The sequence below is a fragment of the Malus domestica genome, chromosome 05 (genome assembly GCF_042453785.1).
Source record: "Malus domestica chromosome 05, GDT2T_hap1".
NCBI classification, from domain to species: Eukaryota; Viridiplantae; Streptophyta; class Magnoliopsida; order Rosales; family Rosaceae; genus Malus; species Malus domestica.
In genome coordinates, this window is record NC_091665.1 from 45,998,150 (window position 1) to 46,025,147 (window position 26,998).

A 26,998-nucleotide genomic window follows, 5' to 3' on the forward strand; every position below is an offset into this window, starting at 1 on the left:
ATGTACCGTCATTCTTTCCAATCTGATACCGGGAGATATAATAATACACATAAATCTCACAAGGAGAGTAATTTTTGCATTTACAATCTTGGACACGAAACATTAACGCTACATAATCCCATGCTTAGTAGAATATTAACATTTCCTTCTTGTCACAAACAATACACATTACAAGATGAAATACAAATACACGTGAGGCCGGACGGTTTATAACAAAAAAAAAGGAAACCACAGAAACCCTAGTAACTACTTTGTGTACTGCAATCGAGCATCAGACGAAAGGCAGCCGGCCGGAACCCCTTTGGGCACTCTATGAAGCTATGACTTATGTACACGAAATCAGAGCTTCCTGATTTCCAACGTTACATCATCTACAAACTTCTTCAAAGGGTGGTCGTCGGGCCTTTTTGCCCTATTACATTACCACCTTCACAGCATATTAATCCAGAGTAAGCTATATATCTTCAGTCTTTCTGAACTGCATCTTTAGGCTTACATACACTTAACCACGAAAGGAAAGAACAGAGCCGGTTGTCGTATGTGCTTTTTCCTACGGTTTCGGCCTTTCATATTTTTACATGCAAATCCCACTTCTAAAAACAACTATCATGAAACTGAATATATCTACACAGGAACGACATCAGCATTCTGATTATCATCGCACGTCAGAATGAGACCTTCAACATAGGTCGGGAGAAGGCAGCGAAACCATTGAAAGCCTGTTGACACAGGCTCCGTTGGAGGAACAATCATGACCACATTATCGTGGCGTCTGACAACCCCAATCACACTTACAGTGCTGCCCTCTTTAATATACCTGATGAGGAGGAAACATATTCTTAAAAGCCTCTAACTTGTGAACGACAGAACCTCACAATTTGTATAATCATACGCGAGTTTCTAGTTACAGGTTAAATGTAAAAATCTCTGACCATGCAAAAATTATGACTAGAAACAAAAAAGCAGCATACCCTTCTTTGAGGCGCATTACACGGTCATCGGTAGACAGGTTGCGCTCACCAAGCCAGCGCAAAAAACTTGGAGATAACTCTCTGTTTTCCTTTGTCACGTCCACTACAGTAGCTGGTTTTACGAATGGGGCAACCTTGGCTCCATAGCCAGCTTTCACTAATGCTCTTAAACCCGATTGGAAGTCTGATATGTAGAAGTCAGATACATATTTCTGTTAAAAAAAAACATAAAAATGTTAGGGCCTGTTTGGTATTTGATTTGGATCCAATGTTTTTAACTCAAAAACAAGTTTTGAGTCACAAATTTAAAATCTTTGTTTGGTAGCGGATTTGAATACAATTCTCAAAACCATAACTCAAAAATATCTGAAAACAAGGGCTATTGGATGAAAACACAAAAAGTGTGTTTTTAAACTTTTTATTTTATGGATTATCACTCCCGTCTCTCTCTCCCTCTGTCTCCTCTCTCCCATTCGATGTACTCCCTTACCTCTTCCCTCTTCAATCCTCTTTTCCCTGTTGTCTTTCCAATCCCTTCCGGCTTATATCCACCATAGCCACCACCTCTATCCTTCTCCCTCCAGCCAAGACAAATCGATCTTTCCCGCCTCTTCAATACTATCTTCTTTGTTGCCTCTTCAATCTTATCTCTTCTCACTTGCATCCACCATAGCCACCACATCTTCCCTATGGTTGTTGGATCTTAGGTTTGAGACGCCAACATGATTAGCCTCTGTCAGCGCGAGTTTGGAGTAAGGAGTTGGTACATAGCCAAAGGAGTCGCCGCTAGGGAAGTGAGGGATGTGGTGGTCAGGAAATTGGTCTTTCGCCGCTGGGGATGGGAGGGATGCGGTGGTCGGGTAATTGCTTGGGCTGGGCGTTTGACTTTTTCTGTTTGGATTAGTTTTGAGAAAATGCATACCAAACAAAGATTTGAATTTAAAATTTTTAAATCAAAACATGTGTTTTTAGAAAAAATTAAAATTTTGAGTTTCGTTCTCAAGTTAGATACCAAACAGGCCCTTAATATTCCAGCCTGACTGAAGTCTTTAAAGTAAACAGAGAACTGCATATGCAGTCTTTTATTTGTGCAAACAATTGCAAAAGACAACGCGCAGATGGCACCATTTATGGAACTCAGGTTAATTGTACTGTATTATTGCCCCAACAAAAATCCAAGCAAGAGTTTCAAATTGTTTGCCCACCAGTGGAGGATAACAAATGCATACATAAATCTTTCAGGTCTACTCATATCTGGCTATACTCATGTCATGAATCGCATGAGCTAATTTTATCTGGTACTGCATGCCTAAAATGTTAAGTTTACATAGTTTATGAACACATATCTACATATATGTATGTATATAATGGGTTTCACTTCTCAGGGCCCTGTCAGATCAACGAGTGCAGTATATACAAATCTTTATTCTAAATCATCATCAGTCAAACTTTGACAATGAACGCAGTTCAGAGCACCTAAGCACAAATAGTCTGACAACTAACCTCTGAATGTCTAGATTTTTTATTCTCCGACTTGCGCACACAGCATCCTTTAGATTCACACAACTCGGTGGAAACATATACACACCTAGGTACCCTTTGGTAGGATGATTCCAACGGAATACTGCCACAGGTAACAACCTACATGCAGAGATATCAACATATTACAGCTGCGGTAGACATGTGCCATGTAGCTCTTCAGATTGTAGAAGCCCACGGGGAATATCGACTAAAGCCATGGGATACGGCAGCTGGTGTTTTGGTAATGTTTTGTCTTCTCATAAATTTGTTTGGTGTTTGTGGAATAGCAATATTTGGAAGTCTATTGTTAGAACACTCAATTGAATACCTTCTTGTTTTGGGCTTGTGGAAACATAATACATCGGCAGAGATTTTTGTTTTATATCTCTCAATTTTAGTTTTTTTTTCCCTAAAGCAATTTGGTCTGATTTTTTATTTGCATTATATGACATATTGTTCAGGTTTTTCTTTTCTATTTTGTTTTTACTTTGTTTTGAGAGCCTAAATAATCATTGATACTTTCTTATACATGGGTTAGTTCTTTTTATTTTTTCTAGTTGAATACCTGGGAAGAGTTGTGATAACTCAAAGTATACATCAGAAATCGAGCACATAACAAAATAATGTATCAATTGACTGTTTGGTTCCAGTATGAACAATTTACGCAGGAAGACTATACAAATAATAGACTTTCTGTCATTAGACATATCCTTTACGTTTTTATGGCAAGTGTTTGGAATTGTTGCTTCGGACAATCTCTTGTGACAAGATGCTTAAACTGATGCATGAGAAGTATAGTTCACTTTTCTCTCTGCAGAATCGTGGCATCCAGAAGTGTGATTTCAAGTATTCATAGAATTTGGTATTGCAATTTTGAGCAGATAGTTGAAGAGGCTGGAGGAAAGGTTACGTGCATGGATGGTGGAAATTTTTCTGTATTTGATAGATCCATCTTGGTATCCAACTGTGTGCTGCATGGCAAGGTTAGCCTTCTGCTTTATCCAGAATCTAATTACAAAACCTTACGTGTTAAGATCGAACTACGGTTATAGAATGCAAGATCTTAACTTTTCATTGCCTTTCTGTTACTACCACTAATCTTGTTCACTAGTTATATAACCATTAACGAAGAGTCAAAGGTCAATTCAGTTTCCCTAACTTGATGTATGTTTCTACTCATGAAGTGGCAAGCTTTCCTTTCCCTTTCCATAGTTTTCCTCAAATTTTTGTGCTAGGGTAGGTCAGGGTAGGGCTGGGTTCGGTTCTTATCGGTTCGGTTTTTTGCCAAAACCGAAACCAAACCAAAATTTCGGTTCGGCCCAAATTTTTTTCGGTTTTTTTCGGTTCGGTTTTTTTTTCGGTTCGGTTTCGGTTTTTTTTCGGTTTTTTTTTTTTTTTTTCCTCCAAAAAATGCAAAACAAGCACAACATAATATAGGAATAGAAAATATGACATGTTTCCATCTCTACGTATAAAGTCTCATAAAACTAAAAGTCTCATAAAACTTAAAGTCCAACTATAAATAGAATCAATCATCAATCAAGTTTAAGTCTTCAAAAAGTCCAAATTAAACATCAAAGTTTAAGTCTTCAAAAAGTCCAAATTTAAACATCACACAAGTCAAATAAACCTTCAAGGTTTCATCACTTCATGTCTTGCACAAATAAAATCTTCCAAGTCTTCAAGCTCAAGCTCAACGCATAGGCGGCCTAGGAGGCAACATAGCACCTTTCTTTGAGCTTCCCCTTGCCATTTCTACATACAAATAAAAATAAAAATAAGAACATGACATAATTGGCACACATACTTGGCATAATTGAAATTTCAGATTATATTTTTGGCACACATACTTGGCATAATTGAAATTTCCAGCAACTATAGTACATAGTTACTAGCGAAGAAAACAATACCGATTGATGAAAATAACATCTTGGAAAATGCCTTCATCTCTCTTAGACCGATTCTCATAATTGCAGCCTGGTCATTCAAAATAAGCAGTCACAATAAAAAGGTCGTACCCAGTGCATAAGGCTCCCGCTTTACGCAGGGTCTGGGAGAGGTGAATGTCGGCTAGCCTTACCCCCATTTTATGGAGAGGCTGCTCCCAAGAAAATAAGCAGTCACAATGACATAGAAAAAGCAGATGAGATGTGGGTTCAACTTTTACCAAAATTTTTGAGCTTACCTTTGTGTTATTTCCCATCTCCAACCCATCCACAAAACCTGCTGCTATGGCCACAACATTTTTCAGGGTTCCACATAGTTCTACCCCTTCCACATCTTGGATCTATAAATTTCAAACACGGAAAGGTGTCAATGGAGCATTCCAATATAAATTTGATGTCAATCGCTAAATCAAATTATATGCTGGGATAAGCATTTAGCGTAGCTAACATACTACCAAATTTTTACTAAATGTGTGGGAAACTAAAGTAGTTCCCGTCCGTGCCAAACATTCATGATAGTAAAAGACTAAAAGTACACTATTATGACATTCATTGTAACAATGTATTCGATGTACTCACAGGTGTCATATATCCCATTCAGAGTGCAGTATGATATCCAAATCTAGGAGACAAATTGGTGATCCATGGTGAAGGAAAAACATAAATGAACGCAAAGATTAACCACGGAAACAAGGGCCTAGCCATCAGTGCGTCTCCTACCGACAACCATATCGAACAATAGGCCCAAAAGTCAAAACCTTTTCGATTTTAAAGTATAATACTGATTCATGAAACTAAAACAGAGAATTGTAGCTAAGTGTGAGATAGGTAAACGCAAGATCTATAAGTTTAATCGACGAAAAACTCATTACAATTTTTGCAGATCCACAGTTTTTAAAGCAAATGAAAGATGATTTCTTCAAAATTCAGCTAAACAATCCCATTTCTACAACCCACAGAATGCAAACCTCAAATCATAAGATCCAAATTCGCAATTAAAAACCGATTCCAATCAGATCTACAGCAAGCAGTGAGAAACTACAAAGATCTACACATTCCAGCACACCCAAACAGCATCACAAGTAAATGAGCAACCTTTCTGAATCAAACACCGCAACACACAGAACCCAAATCGAATCATGCAAAAACAATATCGAAAAATATCCATAAACAAAAAAAATCGAAAACAACCCAATTGAGCAAAACCACGAAGCTCGACGAAATACCAAATGAGCAGAGCAGATGAATATTACCTCAGTCAATGTGAGGCGGGAGGTCGACGGCGGAGAGAGCGAGAGAGATCTTATGCGGAAGAAGAGCGAGAGAGAGAAGAGAGAGGATAGGGAGAGCTGTGTTCTTCTTCTGATGGCAGTTAACGTAGGAGATATGAGGGGTATATATACGCTCACAGCGCAGTGAAGAGTGCATTAAAGATCGTTGCTTTTTTACATTGTTGCGGTTGATGGCATCTGTGAGCTTCTCACCACTTGGTAATGTTTCCTCAACCGTACGGCTCTGCTTCTTCTTCACCTCATCCGAATTCTTCTCCAACGCCGCATGCTCCTCCTTTTCGAGATCCTTCTCCTCCAGATCCGCCAATCGGCGGGCCTCGGACTTCCGCGTGGCAGCCTCCGCCAGCTTCTCGGCTTCTTCCTCGCGCTTCTTGGCCGCGGGGGATTTGCTGATGAAGCATTCTCGTTGCAGCCATCCCAGGGAGTCGGTGACCCCCAAATCTTTCCTCGCGCTTCTTGGCCACGGGGGATTTGCTGCCCTTCACCTCGCACCAGTACTACTCGTCCTTCTCGCGAGCCTCGCGTTCCTTGCGCTTGGCTTCGATGAAGCTCTTCACAGAGAGACAGAGAGAGTGAGAGAGATGAGGCTCGGCTGCGCGAGAAGGTTACTGGGCTAGGTTACACTGGACTGGAGGCAGGGAATGAGAGAGAGAAGAGAGGAATGAAAAAAATAAAAGGTGCGGCTAGGGTTAAAACTTAAAAGGTTTGTTGATTGCTCAAAAAAACTAAAAAACTTTTTTGAAACCCTGGAGGCATGAGGATTCGAACCCATGCGCAGGGGCTTGAAGAGTTTCAAGCAAACCAACTTGGTACCTGGTTATGTCTTGTTATGATTGTATCACTAAATTATTTATAATATTGAAAAAAAAATTAAATATATATATCTGTTCGGTTCGGTTCGGTTTGGTTCGGTTTCCGAACCTTAAAAATCGAAACCAAACCAGCCAGGTTCGGTTCAGTTCGGTTTGGCAGTTTCGGTTCGGTTTTTTTTCGGTTCGGTTTTTTTCGACCTCGGTTCGGTTTGGTTTTCGGTTTTTTTGGTTTTCGGTTATTTGAACCCACCCCTAGGTCGGGGGGTGGGTGGGAGGTGAGTAGAGCAGATGTTTACTGTAAGTCCGTAACAGAGCTTTTAGTAGTGCTATAGTTTCCTGTAAAAGACGCGGTAGATTGTGTGGAAAGTAAGATCTTAGTGAATAAGAAAACTGAATCTTAGAGAAAGAGAAAGATTAGAGAGAGAGAGAATGTAGAGAGAGAAAGAGAATTGTGAAAATGATTTTCATTATTTCAATATCTCTGTACATGAAGTATATATACATAAATACCAAAGCTAACTATTTTAGCATTCCCCTAACTAACCCATACAGACAAGAACTAATCTGGTGCTGTACACCTTTGGTAACTATGTGAACCTACAGTACTCCTAACACACCCCCTCAAGCTGAAGGTAGAGGATCGAACTGAAATCTTGTCAGTCAGGGAGAGAAACCGATCGGCAGGGAGAGACTTAGTAAAAATATCAGCAATCTGTGACAATGTATTAACATGTTGAACATCAATCTGACCCAAAAGAACTTTCTCGCGGATAAAGTGATAGTCGATCTCAACATGCTTTGTGCGAGCATGAAAGACCGGATTGAAAGCTAGTGCAATAGCACTCTTGTTATCACAGAATATAACAGGTGTACGAAGAAGGGGAAATGAAAGATCAGAAAGTATCTTGCAAACCCACGAAATTTCTGCAGCAGTGTTTGCAAGTGACCTGTACTCAGCCTCAATGGAGGACCGAGCCACGGTGTTCTGTTTCTTAGCACTCCAAGCTACTAAATTTGGTCCCAAAAACACACAATAGCCACTTGTACATCGTCGGTCAACAGGGCAACCAGCCCAATCGGCATCAGACCAAGCAGTGAGATGTTAAGCACCCTTTGTGAACCTCAGTCCGAAGTCAATAGTGCCTTTAAGATATCTGAGGATACGCTTAACAGCTTGCAAATGAATAGTTCGGGGAGTTTGCATATGTTGACACACTTGATTCACTGCAAAAGCAAGATCAGGACGAGTCCAGGTAAGGTACACCAACAATGGACCTGTAGGAAGTAAGATCTGCAAGTGGTGTGCCTGAGTGATCCAGTTTAGAAGAAATAATTCTAGAATTTAATTTTTGTAAAATGCAGCTCTTAGAGAGGGTTGCACCTGCAACAGAGAAATTGAAGAGCCAAGGAATCGATTTCTCATTGCGGTACAAGCCCGAAGATTACACAAGAGACATTTGATGCGCCTGACAGTTCAATTTTTTTTTTTTGGCCAATGGTGCTGATCTAAAGCTAGGGCGTCACCCGTAAGTGGTGCGCTGTGTGGCCCGAGCACAGTGATAAGTGAGCAAGGGTCGCTGTATCTCCATCGGCACCCGGATGCAGTGTTAAATGAGCAAGGGGGCTATAGAAACTTCTTTTCGAACGACTCCACTCAAAGTTGTTTGGGAGCATATGCTCCTATCAACTTTACACGGGACACACAAAAGAAGTACTTTGATCCTATTAGACGGGGAAGGGTGAAGAAGCTAGGACAGAAGGGTAGAGTTCAAGAGAGCAAAATGCGTTTAGGAACGTGGAATATAGGAACCTTGACGGGAAAATCTATGGAAGTAGTAGAAGTTATGGTGAGGAGAAGGATAAATATTATGTGCCTACAAGAAACTAAGTGGGTTGGTCGTAAGGCAAAGGATCTAGAAAACTCAGGGTTTAAACTATGGTATTTGGGCACAAATAGAACGAGAAATGGTGTTGGCATCATCGTGGACAAGACCTTGACACAAGATGTTGTAGATGTCAAGAGGGTAGGAGATAGAATCATGGCAATCAAGATTGTAATAGGACACGAACTTATCAATGTGATTAGTGCGTACGCACCTCAAGTAGGGTTGGATACGAGTTCGAAGGAGAAATTTTGGGAAGACCTTGGAGACTTGGTGCAAGGAATTGCTCAGACGGAGAAGTTATTTATAGGAGGAGATTTAAATGGACACGTGGGCAGGGAGACAGGCAACTATGGAGGTTTTCATGGTGGCCATGGTTTTGGGGAGAGAAACGAGGATGGGGAAGCTATCTTGGATTTTGCAATGGCATATGATCTCTTTTTAGCCAACACCTTCTTTAAGAAGAGAGAAGAACATGTGATCACCTACAAGAGTGGGTCGTCAAAAACACAAATAGATTTTCTTCTAATGAGGAAAGGGGATCGTATAACTTGTAAGGATTGCAAAGTTATACCAGGAGAGAGTGTGGCTAATCAACATCGCTTGTTAGTGATGGATGTACATATCAAAAGAGTGAGAAAAAAGAACAAGACTTGGAAGTGCCCAAGGACTAGATGGTGGAATCTAAAAGAAGAAAAACAAGCCATTTTCAAAGAGAAAGTAATCACCCAGTGTGTGTGGGATAGAGAGGGGGAAGCTAACCAAATGTGGGATTCCATGGCTAGTTGTATCCAAAAAGTAGCAAAAGAGGTATTAGGAGAGTCCAAGGGCTTTGCCCCACACCAAAAGGAATCTTGGTGGTGGAATGAGGAGGTACAAACAAAGGTGAAGGCTAAGAAGGAATGTTGTAAAGCCTTATACAAGGATAGGACCGATGAAAATGGTGAAAGGTATAGAAAAGCGAAGCAAGAGGCGAAGAAAGCTGTGAGAGAAGCTAAGTTAGCGGCTTATGACGATATGTATAAGCGACTAGATACCAAAGAATGAGAGTTTGATATCTATAAACTAGCTAGAGCAAGGGAAAAGAAGACAAGGGACCTAAACCAAGTGAGGTGCATCAAGGATGAGGATGGAAATGTTCTTGCTACAGAGAACGCGGTTAAAGACAGATGGAAAGGTTATTTTCATAATCTTTTCAATGAAGGACATGAAAGGAGTGCTTCTTTAGGGGAGTTGAGTAACTCAGAAGAGTGTAGAAACTACTCTTTTTATCGTAGAATCCAGAAGGAAGAAGTGGTTGTAGCTTTGAAGAAGATGAAGCATAGAAAAGCAGTAGGCTCAGACGATATACCAATCGAAGTGTGGAAAGTTTTGGGAGAGACAGGTATAACATGGCTCACTAACCTTTTCAATAGGATTTTGAAAACGAAGAAGATGCCAAATGAGTGGCGAATGAGCACTTTGGTGCCTATCTACAAGAATAAGGGCGATGTACAAAATTGCATGAACTATAGGGGTATTAAGCTAATGAGTCATACAATGAAGCTTTGGGAGAGAGTCATTGAGCATAGATTGAGGCAAGAGACACGGGTTTCGGACAACCAATTCGGGTTCATGCCAGGGCGCTCAACCATGGAGGCAATCTATCTCTTACGAAGATTGATGGAAAGATATAGAGATGGGAAAAAGGATTTACACATGGTCTTTATAGATTTGGAAAAAGCGTATGATAGGGTCCCAAGAGACATTCTTTGGAGGATTTTAGAGAAGAAAGGAGTACGAGTAGCATATATCCAAGCTATACAGGATATGTATGAAGAAGCAAAGACTGCCGTAAGAACTCATGAAGGACAAACCGAAAGCTTTCCCATAACTGTAGGATTACATCAAGGCTCATCCTTAAGTCCTTACCTTTTTGCGTTGGTAATGGATGAGTTAACAGGACATATTCAAGATGATATTCCTTGGTGTATGCTTTTCGCAGACGATATAGTGTTGATAGATGAAACTCAGGAAGGGGTAAATGCAAAGCTTAACCTTTGGAGAGAAGTGTTGGAATCTAAAGGTCTTCGCCTAAGCCGATCAAAGACAGAATATATGGAGTGCAAGTTCAATGCAAATGGAGGCCAAAACGAGTTAGGGGTGAGGATCGGAGATCAAGAAATACCAAAGAGCGACTGTTTTCGTTACCTAGGATCTATCTTGCAAAAGAACGGAGAATTAGATGGAGATCTCAACCATAGAATACAAGCTGGATGGATGAAGTGGAAGAGTGCATCCGGTGTGTTGTGTGACCGCTGTATGCCACTGAAGCTTAAGGGAAAATTTTATAGGACGGCAATAAGGTCGCCGATGCTGTATGGCACAGAATGTTGGGCGGTGAAGCATCAACACGTACACAAAATGGGTGTAGCGGAGATGAGGATGCTTCGTTGGATGTGTGGGCACACGAGAAAGGATAAGATTAGGAATGAGGATATCCGGGGTAAAGTAGGAGTAGCCGAAATTGAAGGAAAGATGAGAGAAAATCGGTTACGGTGGTTTGGACATGTGCAAAGAAGGCCTACTGACGCTCCGATTAAAAGATGCGACTATAGGACAGAGGTTCAGGGTCGAAGGGGTAGAGGAAGACCTAGGAAAACTTTGGAAGAGACCCTAAGAAAAGACTTAGAGTACTTGGATCTAACAGAGGACATGACACAGGACATAACACAATGGCGTTCTAAGATTCATATAGCCGATCCCACTCAGTGACTTGGATTTTCCAAGTCTCCAACCGAGAAGTTTTCCTCACTCGGGAAATTAAGGGAACACTACCTCAACCTACATGCTCCACTCACAAATCTTCAACATACAAGCTTCAACAAAAGAAAATTCAAAGAACTTAGCGAAGAAGGCTTTGGTGTATTTAACACAATACGTTGAAATGAAGGAAAGTTTATTTATTGATATCCCCGATAAGTTACAAATATGTACATATACTTGAGTCAAAATAAGCAAATAAGAGGGAGCCTTCACAAAGGTTGCTTAGGAGAAGTCTTAGCAGTCGGTAGAGCCCCAGAAAGAGAAGGCACCGGAGGGGGATCATTCGGAGCCTCAGTACTGGACAAAACCCTAGAAGGAGGAGGCATCAGAGGTTGATCATTTGGAGCTTCATTACGCGGTACAGCCAAGAAGACGAAGGCAATAAATGCCTTTGGAAAAAACCCACAAATCTCTGATGATCAAGTAAAACCTGACCATCAGATTCCTTCATCTGGTCAAGCTTCATCTTCATGTTTGTAGCATAGTCATGTGCGAGCCGGTGCAACTGTTTATTCTCATGCTTGAGCCCTCTAATCTCCTGTTTAAGACTCATCACTTCGGCCGCCAATGATTCAACTTGGCGGGTTCGAGCAAATAGGTGTTGGGCCATATTAGACACAGAACCTGCATACTGAACACTGAGAGCCAGAGAATCCTTAACAACCAACTCATCAGACCGTTTGGAAAGTAGTCTGTTATCTTTCGGAGTGAGGATGTTCCTGGCCACTACCGCAGCGGTCATATCATTCTTCATCACGGAATCCCCAACGGTAAGAGGACTAGTAGGGGAGACGAAGGATGGGCGCCATATGTTGTCTGGAGAAGGCGGGGCTGCCTCTTCAACAAGGTTCAAGTCAAAACGACGGTCGGAGGGGCCAGACATTTTCAAAGTTGTTGAAGAGAGAAGAGGTCGGACAAATCAAGATCTTAGAAGTGCAAGAATGGAGCTTCTACTGGTGGATATTCAAGTGTGCTTTGGAACTTAATGTCAGCCCCTATAAAAATCTACACTCGACGAAGCTTCAGAAATCGAAGAGGCGCCTGCTCAGAAATCGAAGAGGCGTTTGCTTTCTCAAAAGTTGGGCTGCTCAGAGACCACGAGGGTCGATCTCAGAAATCGAAGAGGCGTTTGCTTTCTCAAAAGCTGGGCTGCTAAAAAACCACGAAGGCTGATCTCAGAAATCGAAGAGGCTTGCTTTCTCAAAAGCTGGGTTGCTAAGAGACCACGAAGGCCGATCTCAGAAATCGAAGAGGCACCTACTTTTCCAGCCTTGTCAGCACCTGTCACACGCACACTCAGCTTTGCGGAAATTATGGGCATTCTGTCGAAGATTTCTGGCGAAGTAGAAAGCACATGAATCATACTGTTCACCATACGCAACAGTAACTCATGGGTACCACAGATAACTTTGCCAAAGTTCTCTGACAAAGTTGAGACACGTGAAGCTTGCAGCTCCCGCTACATCGCTCTGACCAAGAAGGGTAAAAGAATTGCAAAGAAACAACACTAACAAAGTTTAGACACATAAATTTTAAAGGTCTAGCTACCATATTATTACCCACAAGGGTAAAGGAACAGTACCACTGCTGGATAATTGGAAAGTCCCGGTGTGTCAACCTCTGTGCTTCGTGGCAAGGTAGACTAGCAAACATGCCAACCTTTACTCACATTCCAGAAAACACTCCCAAAAGGATTGCTTGCTCCAAAATCGAAGAGGCACCGCCCTCCGAATCTCGAGAGCCAGACTCCCAACATGATTACTTTCTCAAAAATCGAAGAGAGGGTAAAGGAACAGTACCACTGCTGGATAATTGGAAAGTCCCTGTGTGTCAACCTTTGTGCTTCGTGGCAAGGTAGACTAGCAAACATGCCCAACCTTTACTCACATTCGAGAAAACACTCCCAACAAGATTGCTTGCTCCAAAATCGAAGAGGCACAGCCCTCCGAATCTCGAGAGCCAGACTCCCAACATGATTACTTTCTCAAAAATCGAAGAGAAGGTAAAGGAACAGTACCACTGCTGGATAATTGGAAAGTCCCTGTGTGTCAACCTCTGTGCTTCGTGGCAAGGTAGACTAGCAAACATGCCCAACCTTTACTCACATTTGAGAAAACACTCCCAACAAGATTGCTTGTTCCAAAATCGAAGAGGCACCGCCCTCCGAATCTCGAGAGCCAGACTCCCAACATGATTACTTTCTCAAAAATCGAAGAGACACCGCTCTCCGAATCTCGAGAGCCAGACCCCCAGCAGGATTGCTTTCTCAAAAATCGAAGAGGCATCGTTCTCCGAATCTCGAGAGCCAGATCCCCGACAGGATTGCTTGTTCGAAAACCGAAGAGGCACCACTTTCCCAACTTCAAGAGCTGGATCTCCTTGGATAAAGTTTGTCTGTAATCTTCACACGCAACATCATCTTTCCAGATACCACATACCACTTTTTCAAAGTGCTCTGACAGAGTTAAAACATGTGAAGCTGGCAGCTCCCACTACCGTGTTATGACCAAGCAGGGTAAATGAATAGCATTATTACTTGATGTTAGGGAAACTCATATATATGTCGACCTCCATCCCTAACGGACAGGCAGACCTGCAAAAATGCTCAACCCTTTCTCTTATCTGAGAGGGCACTCCCAACGAAGCCTTTCGAAATATTCAGCTTTCTTTCCCCCCGATAATACCTCTGTAAACAAGCTATACTAGAGCAAGAATATCTCATATCATCAGGGTTAAAAGCAAGAGTATCTCATATCATGTTTTTTCCCTGTCTTTTCCTTTGGCCTTGTTCTTACCTGCAAGACAATGAGAAAGAGAGCAATCAGTCAGCACTTGGAATCAAGCTTCCAGCCAGGAACTGACTGCCTGGAACCCCTTACCTGATTACTTACCTGGCATTGCTCTCGAGTACTCATCTTCAACATCTTATGCTTCCAGGGAAGATACCGCATCTGCCTGAGGAACAGATAGGGCAAGTGAGAAGGATACAAGGAAGCATGTGGAGACAAGCGTAACAGCACACGTGCCGATACATCCACTACTCTGTCAAAAGAAAAAGTATCCCATATCAGCAGGGTCGAACGTACTCTAGATTTGATGGACTTGTTTTGACCCTCAAATTCTTCAGTCGGCCTTATACTCTGGAGGAAACCAGAAAACCCTCCAGCCCGGTTCAAGAATAAGCCTGTGGAAAGTTACTTCTTCAAAAGCAAAAGTATCCCATATCATCTCTTCTCATTTTTCTTCTCTTTATCCTTCATGCTGCCTGCAAGATAGGGAGAATGTGAACAATCAGCCGGAGCTCTGATTGCTTACCTTGTCTGTCACCTCTTTCAGCAGATCCCCTAGCTCGGCGACTTGGGGGACTCCTACTACATGGTTTGTATCGCGCTTGACCAAGCCTGAAACTACAAGTAAGCTTCAAGTGAGATTGATACATTACCTTGTGCATCTCCACCAGTTACAGATACCACCCCTGGATGGAGGAAGAGTACTTCCAGAGAAGATGCCACATCTACCTATGAGACAGATAAGGCAAGTCAAGACGATACCACACTCCGGTACTTAGAAGTTTCGTGGTTACGAGATCATTCTCCCACAATATTTCCTAATGTCATTTGTACTAAATCATTCACTTGTACTCACTAAAGGAGAGCTTGAACCTATGTACTTGTGTAAACCCTTCACAATTAATGAGAACTCCTCTATTCCGTGGACGTAGCCAATCTGGGTAAACCACGTACATCTTGTGTTTGCTTTCCTATCTCTATCCATTTATATACTTATCCACACTAATGACTGGAGCAATCTAGCGAAGATCACAAAAAGTGACCGTTTTCGCTACCTAGGATCTATCTTGCAAGAGAACGGATAATTAGATGGAGATCTCAACCATAGAATACAAGCTGGATGGATGAAGTGTAAGAGTGCATCCGGCGTGTTGTGTGACCGTCGTAGGCCACTGAAGCTCAAGGGAAAATTTTATAGGACGGCAATAAGGCCAGCGATGTTGTATGGCACAGAATGTTGGGCGGTGAAGCATCAACACGTACACAAAATGGGTGTAGCGGAGATGAGGATGCTTCGTGGGATGTATGGGCACACGATAAAGGATAAGATTGGGAATGAGGATATCCGAGGTAAAGTAGGAGTAGCCAAAATTGAAGGAAATATGAGAGAAAATCGGTTCCGGTGGTTTGGACATGTGCAAAGAAGGCCTACTGACGTTCCGGTTCGAAAATGTGACTACGGGACAGAGGTTCAGGGCCGAAGGGGTAGAGGAAGACCTAGGAAAACTTTGGAAGAGACCCTAAGAAAAGACTTGAGTACTTGGATCTAACGGAGGACATGACACAAAACCAAGCGCAATGGCGTTCTAGGATTCATATAGCCGACCCCACTTAGTGGGAAAAGGCTTTGTTGTTGTTGTTGTTGTTGGCCAATGGTGCTGATATGAATATTGCTTTCCTATGTTGCTTTAGGCAAGTGGAATAGGTGTGAATTGCTGTAATTCAGAAATAATCGTCGACAACGATCATGGATCGATCTTTATCGTCAAGAAATTGGTCGTATGTGGAGTCACTACTCTCTCTTTACAGAAGCAGAAAGAAAAATGTGAATTTGGGCAGTAGTTGAAAGTGTATCATCCTTTCATTATTATTCTGTTCCCATCATTTCTTACATACGCACTTGTCTTATTTCTGCTTTTAATAAAATAAAAACCAGAAACTCCGCAACTTAGAGTTTAGGACTAATGTCGACACCCAGGATAACAAGCCCTTTCTTCTATTTCGGAACAGTTTGACGGAGCGTAAAATCCATGCGGCCAGATGGCGTAGGCGGTTTAAATTCACCAACTCGGATAATACTCCAACTTCCTCTTGGTAATTTCCTCAGATCCTGTGTACAGGCTTTCTTGTCGTTCCCAGGGAGAGTGAGGCTGAAGTTGACATTATCTTCCCATCCGTAATTTGGGTCCTTGAGCCTGATCACAAATGAAACTTCATACACAGTATCGGGTGTCAGGTATTTGGTGTCAAAAGCCCCATTCACATCTAGCCAGCATACATCTAACAGTTCAGCAACGTCAACGGAGGCATCTCTGCAATTAAACCCTAAGTTAGGACCGATTACTACATAGCAGTAACCAATATCAATTGTGATATACGGATTCAAGTTTTCGGTACCTGGTTACTTTCAAAGGGTACCAGCGCCAGTAACGACGGTCTCCACTCCAAATGATTGTGAGATCTCTTGCATACAACATAAAACAGTTCTTGCCATCCTCATCAACCCAATAACTTTTCTAATAATAGTCAAGAAAATAATAGGATAAACATGATTGTTGATATATTTCAAGCTGTAGTAAGAGTTCATCTTTTAATATATTTAAAACGCAATGATTTCCGCACACTCGTTTTCTTCTGTTGCACACCCTGTTTATTTATGCCCTTTAATTGATTCTCCTTTTGTTTATGCAAATATTCAAATGCAATAAACAAACATGTGTGTCCAGACGGAGAAAATGAGTGTGCTAAACATCAGTAAGAATTAGGACAATTTCACATTTCTGAAGCATGTTTGATAATTTCACACAAAAACTGAAAAACAAAGAGCGGGAAATTCTTTTTAAAATGGTCAGAAAGTTAAATGCATGGATTTCACCTTTTTCTCTGCGTCGAAATAATCTGTATATTGGTGCTCCGAAAGGAGTTTATCAGGTGCGGGCCTGTCTTTAGGTTTGATTAAGTTGTCCATAATCTCTTGATACTGATGTGGCTTTTCTGCTGGGGGAGCCCCTTGCGCAGCCATCTCTTCGTGCAGTTCTTCAATCATGTTTTCACTATATATACAGGAAGACAGGGCTAAGCCATTCATTTCCACAAGTCCCCGCAACATGTGGATGAGGACAAGAAAGATGCCTTACGTTGCGAACCTTTTATTCTTTAAAATGTAGGTATCAAGCATGAATTCCTTTTATTTTACTTTGGAATTTCGATCATATGGGAAAGCACTAGATTGAAAAGCACTTTCAAAAAAGCCTTTTATTCCATATGCTAAAGCTTTTGTTTGTTGATCATATATATTTCATTATGCAGAAGAATTGCATTCATTCTCAGATAATACAGAAGAAAGATGCCTTGCGTTGCGAACCTTTTATTCTATAAAATGTAGATATCAAGTATAAATTCCTTTTATTTTACTTTGGAATTTCGACCATATGGGAAAGCACTTTCGAAAAAGCCTATTCTTCTATATCGTGTATATTCCATCATATAGAAGAATAGCATTCATTCTTAGATAATGCATCATATCCGATATATTATTCCCAGCTTATAAAGCAATATTTGAATTTGTAAGTGCTTACTGTAAGTCCACAACATACCCAATTTTGTAAGGTTTATTCCACAACCCATAGGCCCCAACATGAAACACAAACCCTAATTTAAATTCTATGTATTAATTCATCTTACAAACAACCCATTTATTCCATAAATAATTGATATCGAAACTTGGAACTAAGCACCCTACCTTACTATGCTTGTCGAAGCTTCAGTCACCAGAAAAAATAGAACTTTCCAGCCAAAACAAAAAATATGGATACAAAACCCAGCTCACTCCTCTCACCTCTCTCGCATCCTTTGTTCGAAATCAGAAGTATAAGGTTAACCCAAAATCTAGCTCACTCTTCTCACCTCTCTTTGGACTTCACTCTCTTTGAAATTTGAGACCAGAGATCTGAGCTCAACCCAAAAATTCATAGCTCTCTCCACATCCCTTTCTCCCAAATGAGAAAAGTGATGTAATGAACTGATGATTTTTAGTATTTATATGTGGGTATTTTAGTAAATTTGATTTTGTGCATGGCATAGCCGGTTTATCCTATTTTTGTTCCAAAATTAAGAAAAATGCCTATTCTTTTCCATTCCAATAAATCAAATTGAGACAGAAGATGAAGAAGAGAGAAGGCTGGTGGAAATCTCAATCATTGCCATAACTTTCAATTCCAACTTCAAAGGGTGGAGGAGGAGATGAAGGAGAAGGGTGGTAGTGGAATCTCTGGAATGACCCCTTCAATTTTTCCATTGCTGCAATTGTCAGTCCTTCAATTGGATCCAGTCCATGGGGGGGACTTCACGGACAACGTGCAGCGAGCGAGAGATTGTTGCATAAAAACAAAGAACCCGACTAATAACACCGAAGTTGTGAAGAGGATAAATAAGTGGGTGTGTGCCGTATAAAACTGGTAGGGCCGAATTAATTATTCGGTGATTATTTAGTATATAAACATACCAAACAACTAACTTCGAATTATTAATATTATCCGATTCTTTATACAAGTTGCCAAACGAGACGCGTAGTATGTAATTAGCTTCTTAACCGTTTGGACTAGAATTTTCTCCTCTCTTTTTTCCATCCTTTCACATTTTCTTATTTTGTCTTTCTTTTGCTTTAAAAATTAATATAAGATGTTAACGTGATTTAACAGTGACTGTTGAAATAGAAGAGGAGAGAAAGAGAGGAAAAAAAGGAAAGAAGATCATACTCCTAACCGTTTTCCTCGATGTCAGGAGGCAATAATTGTCAGTTAAAAAAAAAAGGGTAAAGTACAAAAAATTACCTCAACTATTGGGGTCACGACACTTTCATACATCATCTTTTAAAATTGACAATGTCATACCTTATCTTACGAATTTGTGCCAATGTCAGACCTCTGTCAGTTTTTCTGTTACTTTTTCTGTTAAATGCTGACGTGATAAAAAACATGACCCATTTTTTATTAAAAAATTAATTAAATATTAAAAATTTAAAAAAAAAAACAAAAAACCAAAAACAACACATCAACCCGTGTCCCTCCTCCCCCAAAACCCAGATCCCTTCTCTGAGTTATCCCCCACCCAACCCCCTCTCTCTCTCCTCTCTCACATCTCTCTCCCTACAACCTGCATCCCTAAAATCCCAAAAGCCAGAAATCCTTCCCCCCCCCCCCAACCTTCCTATCCGATCCCACCGACGACAACCCTACCTCTATTGTTGACTTCAGTGATGACAGCCACAACCCCCAATCGCCCCCTAACCCTAACTCTAGCCACAACCTCCACAACAACATTCCCTTTTCCTCCTCGCCCCTGAAGTCTGCCCCTTCAACGATTTGCAAGAGAAAAACAAAACAACAACAACAATCCCAATAGAAAAACTCTCCCTTTTTCCCAAAAAATTTGAGATTTTCCGAGAAAATCAGAGGAGGCGCGATAAAGAGAGAGAGAGTTGTGATCTGAGAGTGGCTCTCTTTGGTCTGAGTTTCCGATAAATGGTGTATACAGATGGTCGGATGAGGAGGAGAGAGTGGAGGTGATGTCCATGGCGATGGATTCTGAGAGGGCGAAGCCTCTGCACAATTTCAACTTGCCATAGTATTTGTAGTGGGGGAACCAGAAGCACCTGTGGTGCCAAAATGAGAGCTCCGATGCCAGCGGGAGTGGCGGGGAAGGGTCTAGGGTTAATTGGCGATCGTCGGCTTAGAGGATTGAGAGCTCGCCGACGGTGATGACTCGGGTGGGAATGGATTCTGGATTTTGGGATTTTAGGGATGCAGGTTGCAGGGAGAGAGAAGAGAGAGAGGCGAGAGAGAGAGAGAAAGAGAGGGAGAGAGAGAGATGAGAGAGAGGGTTGGGTGGGGGAGAACTCAGAGAAAGGGATCTGGGTTGTGGGGAAAGAGATGGGGAAGTGGTTTAACATGCAGTGAAAGTGCTTTTGCGAGAAGTGCTTGTTCGGTTCTTTTTGGGTTTTGAGGTTTATGGAATTTGCGGCCGATGGGTATATATATGTGGAGGAGGGAGGGAGGAGAGAGTGGGGGTAGAAAAGGGGATTGAGATCTCGCTGGTGGTGATGACTCGGGTGGGAATGGATTATGGGTTTTGGGATTTTAGGGATGCAGGTTGCAGGGAGAAAGAAGAGAGAGAGGCAATAGAGAGAGAGAGAAAGAGAGAGAGAGAGAGAGGAAAGAGGGTTGGGTGGGGAAGAACTCAGAGAAGGGATTTGGGTTGATGGGTTTTTTTTGGTTTTTTTTTTTTTTTTTTTTTTAAATTTTAAATATTTAATTAATTTTTTAATAAAAATGGGTCTTATTTCTGGCCACGTCAGCATTTAACAGAAAAACTGACGGATGTCTGACATTTGCACAAATTCGTAAGATGAGGTATAACGTTGTTAATTTTAATTTTAAAAGATGAGGTATGAAAGTATTGTAACACCAATAGTTAAGGTAGTTTTTTGTATTTTACCAAAAAAAAAAAAAAAAAAAAAAAAAAGAAGAGCGAAGCAATTTTTGGGGTGTGCTATCCACACACCCCATTTTACTTCTTACACACCCCTTGATAATTTCTGTCCGTTGATCTTCTTCAATTCATCCGATCCGATGGCCGAAAATTAAAAAGGTGTGTGAGAAGTAAAATGGGGTGTGTGGATATCACACCCCTATTGTCTCTGCCCGCGCTTTTGCTCAGCTAAGAAAACCAAGTCACGGAGAAACCCAAGAAAAATGGAGAAATCGAAGATTGGGAGGAGGTTCCAAGGCAAGGTAGCGATTGTGACGGCTTCCACTCAGGGCATCGGCTTCGGCATCGCCGAGCGCCTGGGGTTGGAAGGCGCCTCCGTCGTCATCTCCTCCCGCAAGCAGGTCAGTCTCCGACACTCATCAATCCTTTCCTCCTGAATCTTTGATTTTTTTACATGAAATTCATCTGGGTTTTTCTTCAATTTTAGTTAAATTTGATTTCTTTCTGGTTTCCGCGGATATTGGGATCGAAAATTGAGCCCCTGAATTTCGTTGTGTGTGGTTGATTGTTGAAAATGAAATCAGGCTTTTTTTGGGATAGATTCTCGAGAAAGCACTTCTTCTTATAAGTACTTATGTTAGAAATGTTTATTATTTTAATTGAATATTCAAGTGCTTTTGTGGAAAGCACATGGAAGTACCTCCTGAAATGCTCTCCAAAAGTGCTTCTATGATCAAAAGCTTTTAGTTGGCAGAATGCGCTTTTAGCCTTTCCAATAGCAGTTGCAAACAGACCAGATTTTTCCCCGTGTAATCCCCTGGAATGATGAAGAGAGGAAAGTTAATGAATACTGCATATCATGAACTTCAATCAAGCTAAATGGTACATGTTTTTGTGTTTTAGGCTGTTTTGAATGGTTGAATTTTCATCGTGCTTGGTCAAATTGTTCCAGAAAAACGTTGATGAAGCAGTTGAGAAACTTAAAGCTGAAGGAATTGAGGCGTTGGGAGTAGTTTGCCACGTTTCGAATGAGCAACAAAGGAAGAATCTCATCAACAAGACTGTGCAGGTAAGAACATTCGTGAGTCCATGATTTTACATTCACTGTTGAAGCAAGACACGAGATATAAACAGAAAACTATGAAAAATGTGGGATGTATAGGTTTTATTTTAGTTTTACATACGAGTTCAAAAGCTCGCAGATGTAGTAGGCTACAGTGTTATGGTGAATTCTACTTGGTTACAACCTCTGATTTAACTCACCTTCCAAAGGGGATGGTCTCTTCTCCGTTGCAATGATTCTTCATGTCATTCCGTTGAACGTTTGAATTTTACTGATTTGTTTGCAGAAATACGGAAAAATAGATGTGGTTGTATCAAATGCTGCTGCCAATCCATCAGTTGACCCCATATTGCAAACCCAAGAATCTGTGCTTGACAAGCTATGGGAAATCAATGTCAAAGCTACTATACTACTTCTCAAGGTAAAAGACCATAGGAAGACATTATCGAGCAGCCAAGAGCTCCTTTCCCATGGAAATTTTCTGCTCGAGCTGCAATAAACAGTTGCCGAGAACTTTTATACGACTTATTTTGTCCTCCACTCCCATTTTCGATGTGCATAAATTTTTGGTGTAGTATGCTAGGTTATAATACTAGATTATATTTGCAGGATGCATCTCCGCACTTGACGAAGGGTTCTTCCGTTGTTATCATTTCCTCAATTGCTGGCTACAATCCACCAGGAGCTGCCATGGCTATGTATGGGGTCACTAAAACAGCCCTTCTTGGGTTAACCAAGGTATGTAGGTGGTTCCTGTTTTACGCCGTTTGTTTCTTAAGCTCTGGAAGCCACACATTTTCTTCAGCTTATTCTTTGCTGGTCCTACTTTAGGCCCTTGCCGGTGACATGGCGCCAGATACTCGTGTAAATTGTGTTGCTCCGGGTTTTGTTCCTACAAACTTTGCTTCATACATTACAGAAACTGATACCGTGGTAAGTATATATGTGCATATATAAAGGCCAACGTTGGGATATATAGTTCCCTTCCAAGGGATCTTGGGCAATGGCCATTGACCTTTGTGGTTGACTGAACTCGAATGGTATTTTGTTGCAGAGGAAGGCCCTCGAGGAGAAGACGTTACTCAACAGGCTCGGTACCACTGGAGACATGGCTGCTGCCGCTGCCTTTTTGGCATCCGATGATGCTTCTTACATAACCGGAGAAACTATAGTAGTGGCCGGAGGGATGCCCTCTAGACTCTAGTTCCCTTCTTTATCAACATGTTTTTGCTCGAATCATTACAAGAACAAGTTTTTTTTTTCAGCAAATATCAATAAAATTCACTCCTATCGATTTTCAATGTTAATTTTCGCCATCACATATATCTCACAAGGAGAGTAATTTTTGCATTTACAATCTTGGACACGAAACATTAACGCTACATAATCCCATGCTTAATAGAATATTAACATTTCCTTCTTGTCACAAACAATACACATTACAAGATGAAATACAAATACACGTGAGGCCAGACGGTTTATAACCAAAAAAAAAAAAAAAGGAAACCACAGAAAACCCTAGTAACTACTTTGTGTACTGCAATCGAGCATCAGACGAAAGGCACCCCTTTGGGCACTCTATGAAGCTATGACTTATGTACACGAAATCAGAGCATCCTGATTTCCGACGTTACATCCATCATCTACAAACTTCTTCAAAGGGTGGTCGTCGGGCCTTTTTGCCCTATTACATTACCACCTCCACAGCATATTAATCCAGAGTAAGCTATCCTCAGTCTTTCTGAACTGCATCTTTAGGCTTACATACACTTAACCACGAAAGGAAAGAACAGAGCCGGTTGTCGTATGTGCTTTTTCCTTTGGTTTTAGCCTTTCATATTTTTACATGCAAATCCCACTTCTAAAAACAACTATCATGAAACTGAATATATCTACACAGGAACCACATCAGCATTCTGATTATCATCGCACGTCAGAATGAGACCTTCAACATAGGTCGGGAGAAGGCAGCGAAACCATTGAAAGCCTGTTGACACAGGCTCCGTTGGAGGAACAATCATGACCACATTATCGTGGCGTCTGACAACCCCCATCACACTTACAGTGCTGCCCTCTTTAATATACCTGGCGAGGAGGAAACATATTCTTAAAAGCCTATAACTTGTGAATGACAGAACCTCACAATTTGTATAATCATATGCGAGTTTCTAGTTACAGGTTAAATGTAAAAATCTCTTACCATGCAAAAATTATGACTAGAAACAAAAAAGCGGCATACCCTTCTTTGAGGCGCATTACACGGTCATCGGTAGACAGGTTGCGCTCACCAAGCCAGCGCAAAAAACTTGGAGATAACTCTTTGTTTTCCTTTGTCATGTTCACCACAGTAGCTGGTTTTACGAATGGGGCAACCTTGGCTCCATGGCCAGCTTTCACTAATGCTCTTAAACCCGATTGGAAGTCTGATATGTAGAAGTCAGATACATATTTCTGTTTTTAAAAAAAACCCATAAAAATGTTAATATTCCAGACTGACTGAAGTCTTTAAAGCAAACAGAGAACTGCATATGCAGTCTTTTGGTCGTGCAAACAATTGCAAAAGACAACGCACAGATGGCACCATTTATGGAACTCAGGTTAATTATACTGTATTATTGCCCCAACAAAAATCCAAGCAAGATTTTCAAATTGTTTGCCCAATAGTGGAGGATAACAAATGCATACATAAATCTTTCAGGTATACTCACATCTGGCTATATTCATGTCATGAATCGCATGAGCTAATTTTATCTGGTACTGCATGCCTAAAATGTTAAGTTTACATAGTGTATAACTATGAACACATATCTACATATATGTATGTATATAATGGGTTTCACTTCTCAGGGCCGTGTCAGATCAACGAGTGCAGTATATACAAATCTTTATTCTAAATCATCGTCAGTCAAACTTTGACAATGAACGCAGTTCATAGCACATAAGCACAAATAGTCTGACAACTAACCTCTGAATGTCTAGATTTTTTATTCTCGGACTTGCGCACACAGCATCCTTTAGATTCACACAACTCGGTGGAAACATATACACACCTAGGTACCCTTTGGTAGGATGATTCCAAAGGAATACTGCCACAGGTAACAACCTACATGCAGAGATATCAACATATTACTACCTATGAAAAACAAGCATAGAAGAATAAAACCAAACCATCATAGTAGAATAAAAAGATTTATTACTACGGTGAAATCCAAGATTGTTTTACTTTTTTGATAAGGCGACATTTTAATCTACGTGGAGGGAGATTCAAACTCGGGTGCAAAGAGCCAGACACACTGCCATGGCTAACTGACTTAACCGGCGTCTGCAAATATTGTTTTACTTTCAACTTCTCCACTAGTCATGAATCAAATTCCTACGTGGTACCAAATGCCCGTTTACATCAATACACAACCAGAAACATTGGAATTGACAGTGATAATCCAACCTCTTAGTATTTGTCGAAATCAAACAATTGACCCACAAAGTCTTCGAAACAAAACATTAAACGCTAGATAAAACAAAGGGCTTAACATGTAGCATCAGAAAATATCCCTAATCAAATCTTGAAAAATAACAAATTGGGAAATTATCAAATTTAAATAGCAAGAGCAAGTGAGCAACCCAATTATATTAAGAGCGAGCAAGCAACTAAATAAATATGGAAAAATAAAGGAAAAACTGAGAGAGATGGAGAGAGTGAAATTACCCCTGTAACCTTGACGTACTGTCCGTCAATGGCACCTCTGAGCTCAGCATCTGGGTACCTCCTCACAAACCCTAGCAGCCCTCTTCTTCGCCACGCGAAATTCCAGACAATAACCACCAACACTGGCAACAGAAAGAGCGCCACCGCCACCAGAATCACCCATTTCTTGACGGCCACCATCAGAAACCCACCCACTAGCAACCCCATCGCCGCCACCACCATGAACACCCACACCGCAACCTTCGACACACGAAACCCCACCTTGACCTCGTCGGTTAAGGTGGTAACCGCCGACCCATAAACCACTTTGCTTTTGCTCATCGACCCCGTCTGTTCCAGCTGGCCGGACGACCTCCTGGGCCCGGAGCTTAGTGGACCCGAGCCCAATGGGCCGGAGGTGATAAGGCCAGTTACCTGGAGCTGTGGAGTCAAGGGGCCGGAGGATTTCTTAGAAATCTGACCGGAATTGGGCCCCGATCGGACGGATCCGCTGTTATGTTGGGAGGAGGAGGAAGGGCGTGAGCCTGAGAGCTTGGAAGGAGGAGGAGGTCCGCTGGATGGGGCAGAAAGAGGATGATCGGCAATTTGTATGTCGAACATTTTGCCTAGCTCTCCAGATTTCTTCACATCACCACCAGTGTATGGGACGGCGCGTGATGCCATTGTCGGTTGGCGCTCTTTTAGCTGCTCGGGTCGGCCCGACACTACCAGCCCGCTGCTGAGCTGGTGAGATGGGATTCGGCTACCCATTTTTGGGCTTTTTACAGAGAGGAAGTATTAGCAGCAGCTGCAGAAGTTAGAGTTGCAATTGCGAGAAGAGAGAGAGAGTGATGGAGGACTGGTGAGGAGAGAGAGAGTGGCAGTGAGGGTGTGAATGGTGATGGTGGGAGTTCGAGGAAGAAGGTGAATCAAATGACGGAAATGGGCCTGACGTTTTGTGATAATGACGTGTGTGTCCGCTGTCTTCAGATGGCGGTACAGCGAGTTTACCCGATTGGGGTTTTCTTTTCCCTGTTTTGATGATGGCTCATGGTAGATGTGATGCGCCCCACCCCACATACTCACTCACCAAGTAGCCTCTGATTTTACCATTTTGCCCCTCAAGCTTTGCTGTCCACTTGATGGATTCCGGTTTCCATGTTGAAGCCTCATCCACTCCGTCGCGGAAAGGAATCCTCTCCCTTACTCTTAATCCATCAAGTTTGGAGATTCCGGTTATTAAAATTTGATCAAACATCTAAAATTATTATAAATTTTAAAATGAATCTCTATTTGTAACTATTGGATCAAATTTCAACGGTCCAGATCTCTAAATTCAATGAATTGGAAGGAAAGAATCCGAAGATAATTATTTCCCTCCGCCGCAAAGAAAAAGGAAAATTGTGTAGAGCTCCGTCTATATTATTCATAGGACATCTATTTCTTATATGTTTATCTCACCGACTCCACTTGATACTATTTAGTGTAAAAATAATTCTAATCAGATTAAGACAATTTTACATAATATTTTATCAACCGTAATATACTAAACTGGGAAAAGTCCAAGTTAATATTAGCGACGGTCATTATAAACTTATAGAAACGAAGTTAGTTTCCTAGGGCAACCTTACCAAGCAAGCGCATTAGTAGACTTTTGTGGCAGTTTTTTTCTTGCAATCAAACTTGTTGGTCAAGTTTCCACCAAAAATAATAAATTGGTGTGAGGTCCCATATGCTATACC

The 26,998-nt window shown here is 41.4% G+C and overlaps 3 protein-coding genes across 6 annotated transcripts; 1 reads left to right on the forward strand and 2 right to left on the reverse strand.

The window, feature by feature from the left end:
* Positions 1–26,472, reverse strand: LOC103434449 (uncharacterized membrane protein At1g16860-like). Of its 3 annotated transcripts, none has more exons than XM_070821591.1 (4): positions 25,278–26,472; positions 2,475–2,612; positions 972–1,183; positions 1–817 (listed from the first exon to the last, which is right to left on the reverse strand). In XM_070821591.1, the coding sequence occupies exons 1-4, from the start codon at positions 26,025–26,027 to the stop codon at positions 625–627; spliced, it is 1,293 nt and encodes a 430-aa protein (XP_070677692.1). In that variant the 5' UTR covers positions 26,028–26,472; the 3' UTR covers positions 1–624. The 3 variants fall into 3 exon arrangements, with proteins under 3 accessions (XP_070677692.1, XP_008371028.2, XP_017188072.2); XM_008372806.4 differs by lacking the exons at positions 1–817; positions 972–1,183; positions 2,475–2,612 and adding exons at positions 22,945–23,656; positions 23,811–24,022; positions 24,537–24,674; XM_017332583.3 differs by lacking the exons at positions 1–817; positions 972–1,183; positions 2,475–2,612 and adding exons at positions 22,945–23,656; positions 23,811–24,022.
* LOC103434452 (protein PHLOEM PROTEIN 2-LIKE A1) lies at positions 15,859–17,352 on the reverse strand. Its single transcript, XM_008372808.4, has 3 exons — positions 16,895–17,352; positions 16,417–16,535; positions 15,859–16,331 (listed from the first exon to the last, which is right to left on the reverse strand). Exons 1-3 carry the CDS (start codon positions 17,126–17,128, stop codon positions 16,016–16,018), a joined length of 669 nt encoding a protein of 222 aa, XP_008371030.4. The 5' UTR covers positions 17,129–17,352; the 3' UTR covers positions 15,859–16,015.
* Positions 20,698–22,878, forward strand: LOC103408758 (tropinone reductase-like 3). 2 transcript variants are annotated; one of them, XM_008347584.4, is made up of 6 exons: positions 20,698–20,909; positions 21,461–21,577; positions 21,858–21,992; positions 22,181–22,309; positions 22,403–22,504; positions 22,626–22,878. In XM_008347584.4, the coding sequence occupies exons 1-6, from the start codon at positions 20,772–20,774 to the stop codon at positions 22,773–22,775; spliced, it is 771 nt and encodes a 256-aa protein (XP_008345806.2). In that variant the 5' UTR covers positions 20,698–20,771; the 3' UTR covers positions 22,776–22,878. The 2 variants fall into 2 exon arrangements, with proteins under 2 accessions (XP_008345806.2, XP_028959190.1); XM_029103357.2 differs by having other exon boundaries at positions 20,713–20,909; positions 21,412–21,577.
* Positions 26,473–26,998: the final 526 nt, after the last annotated feature.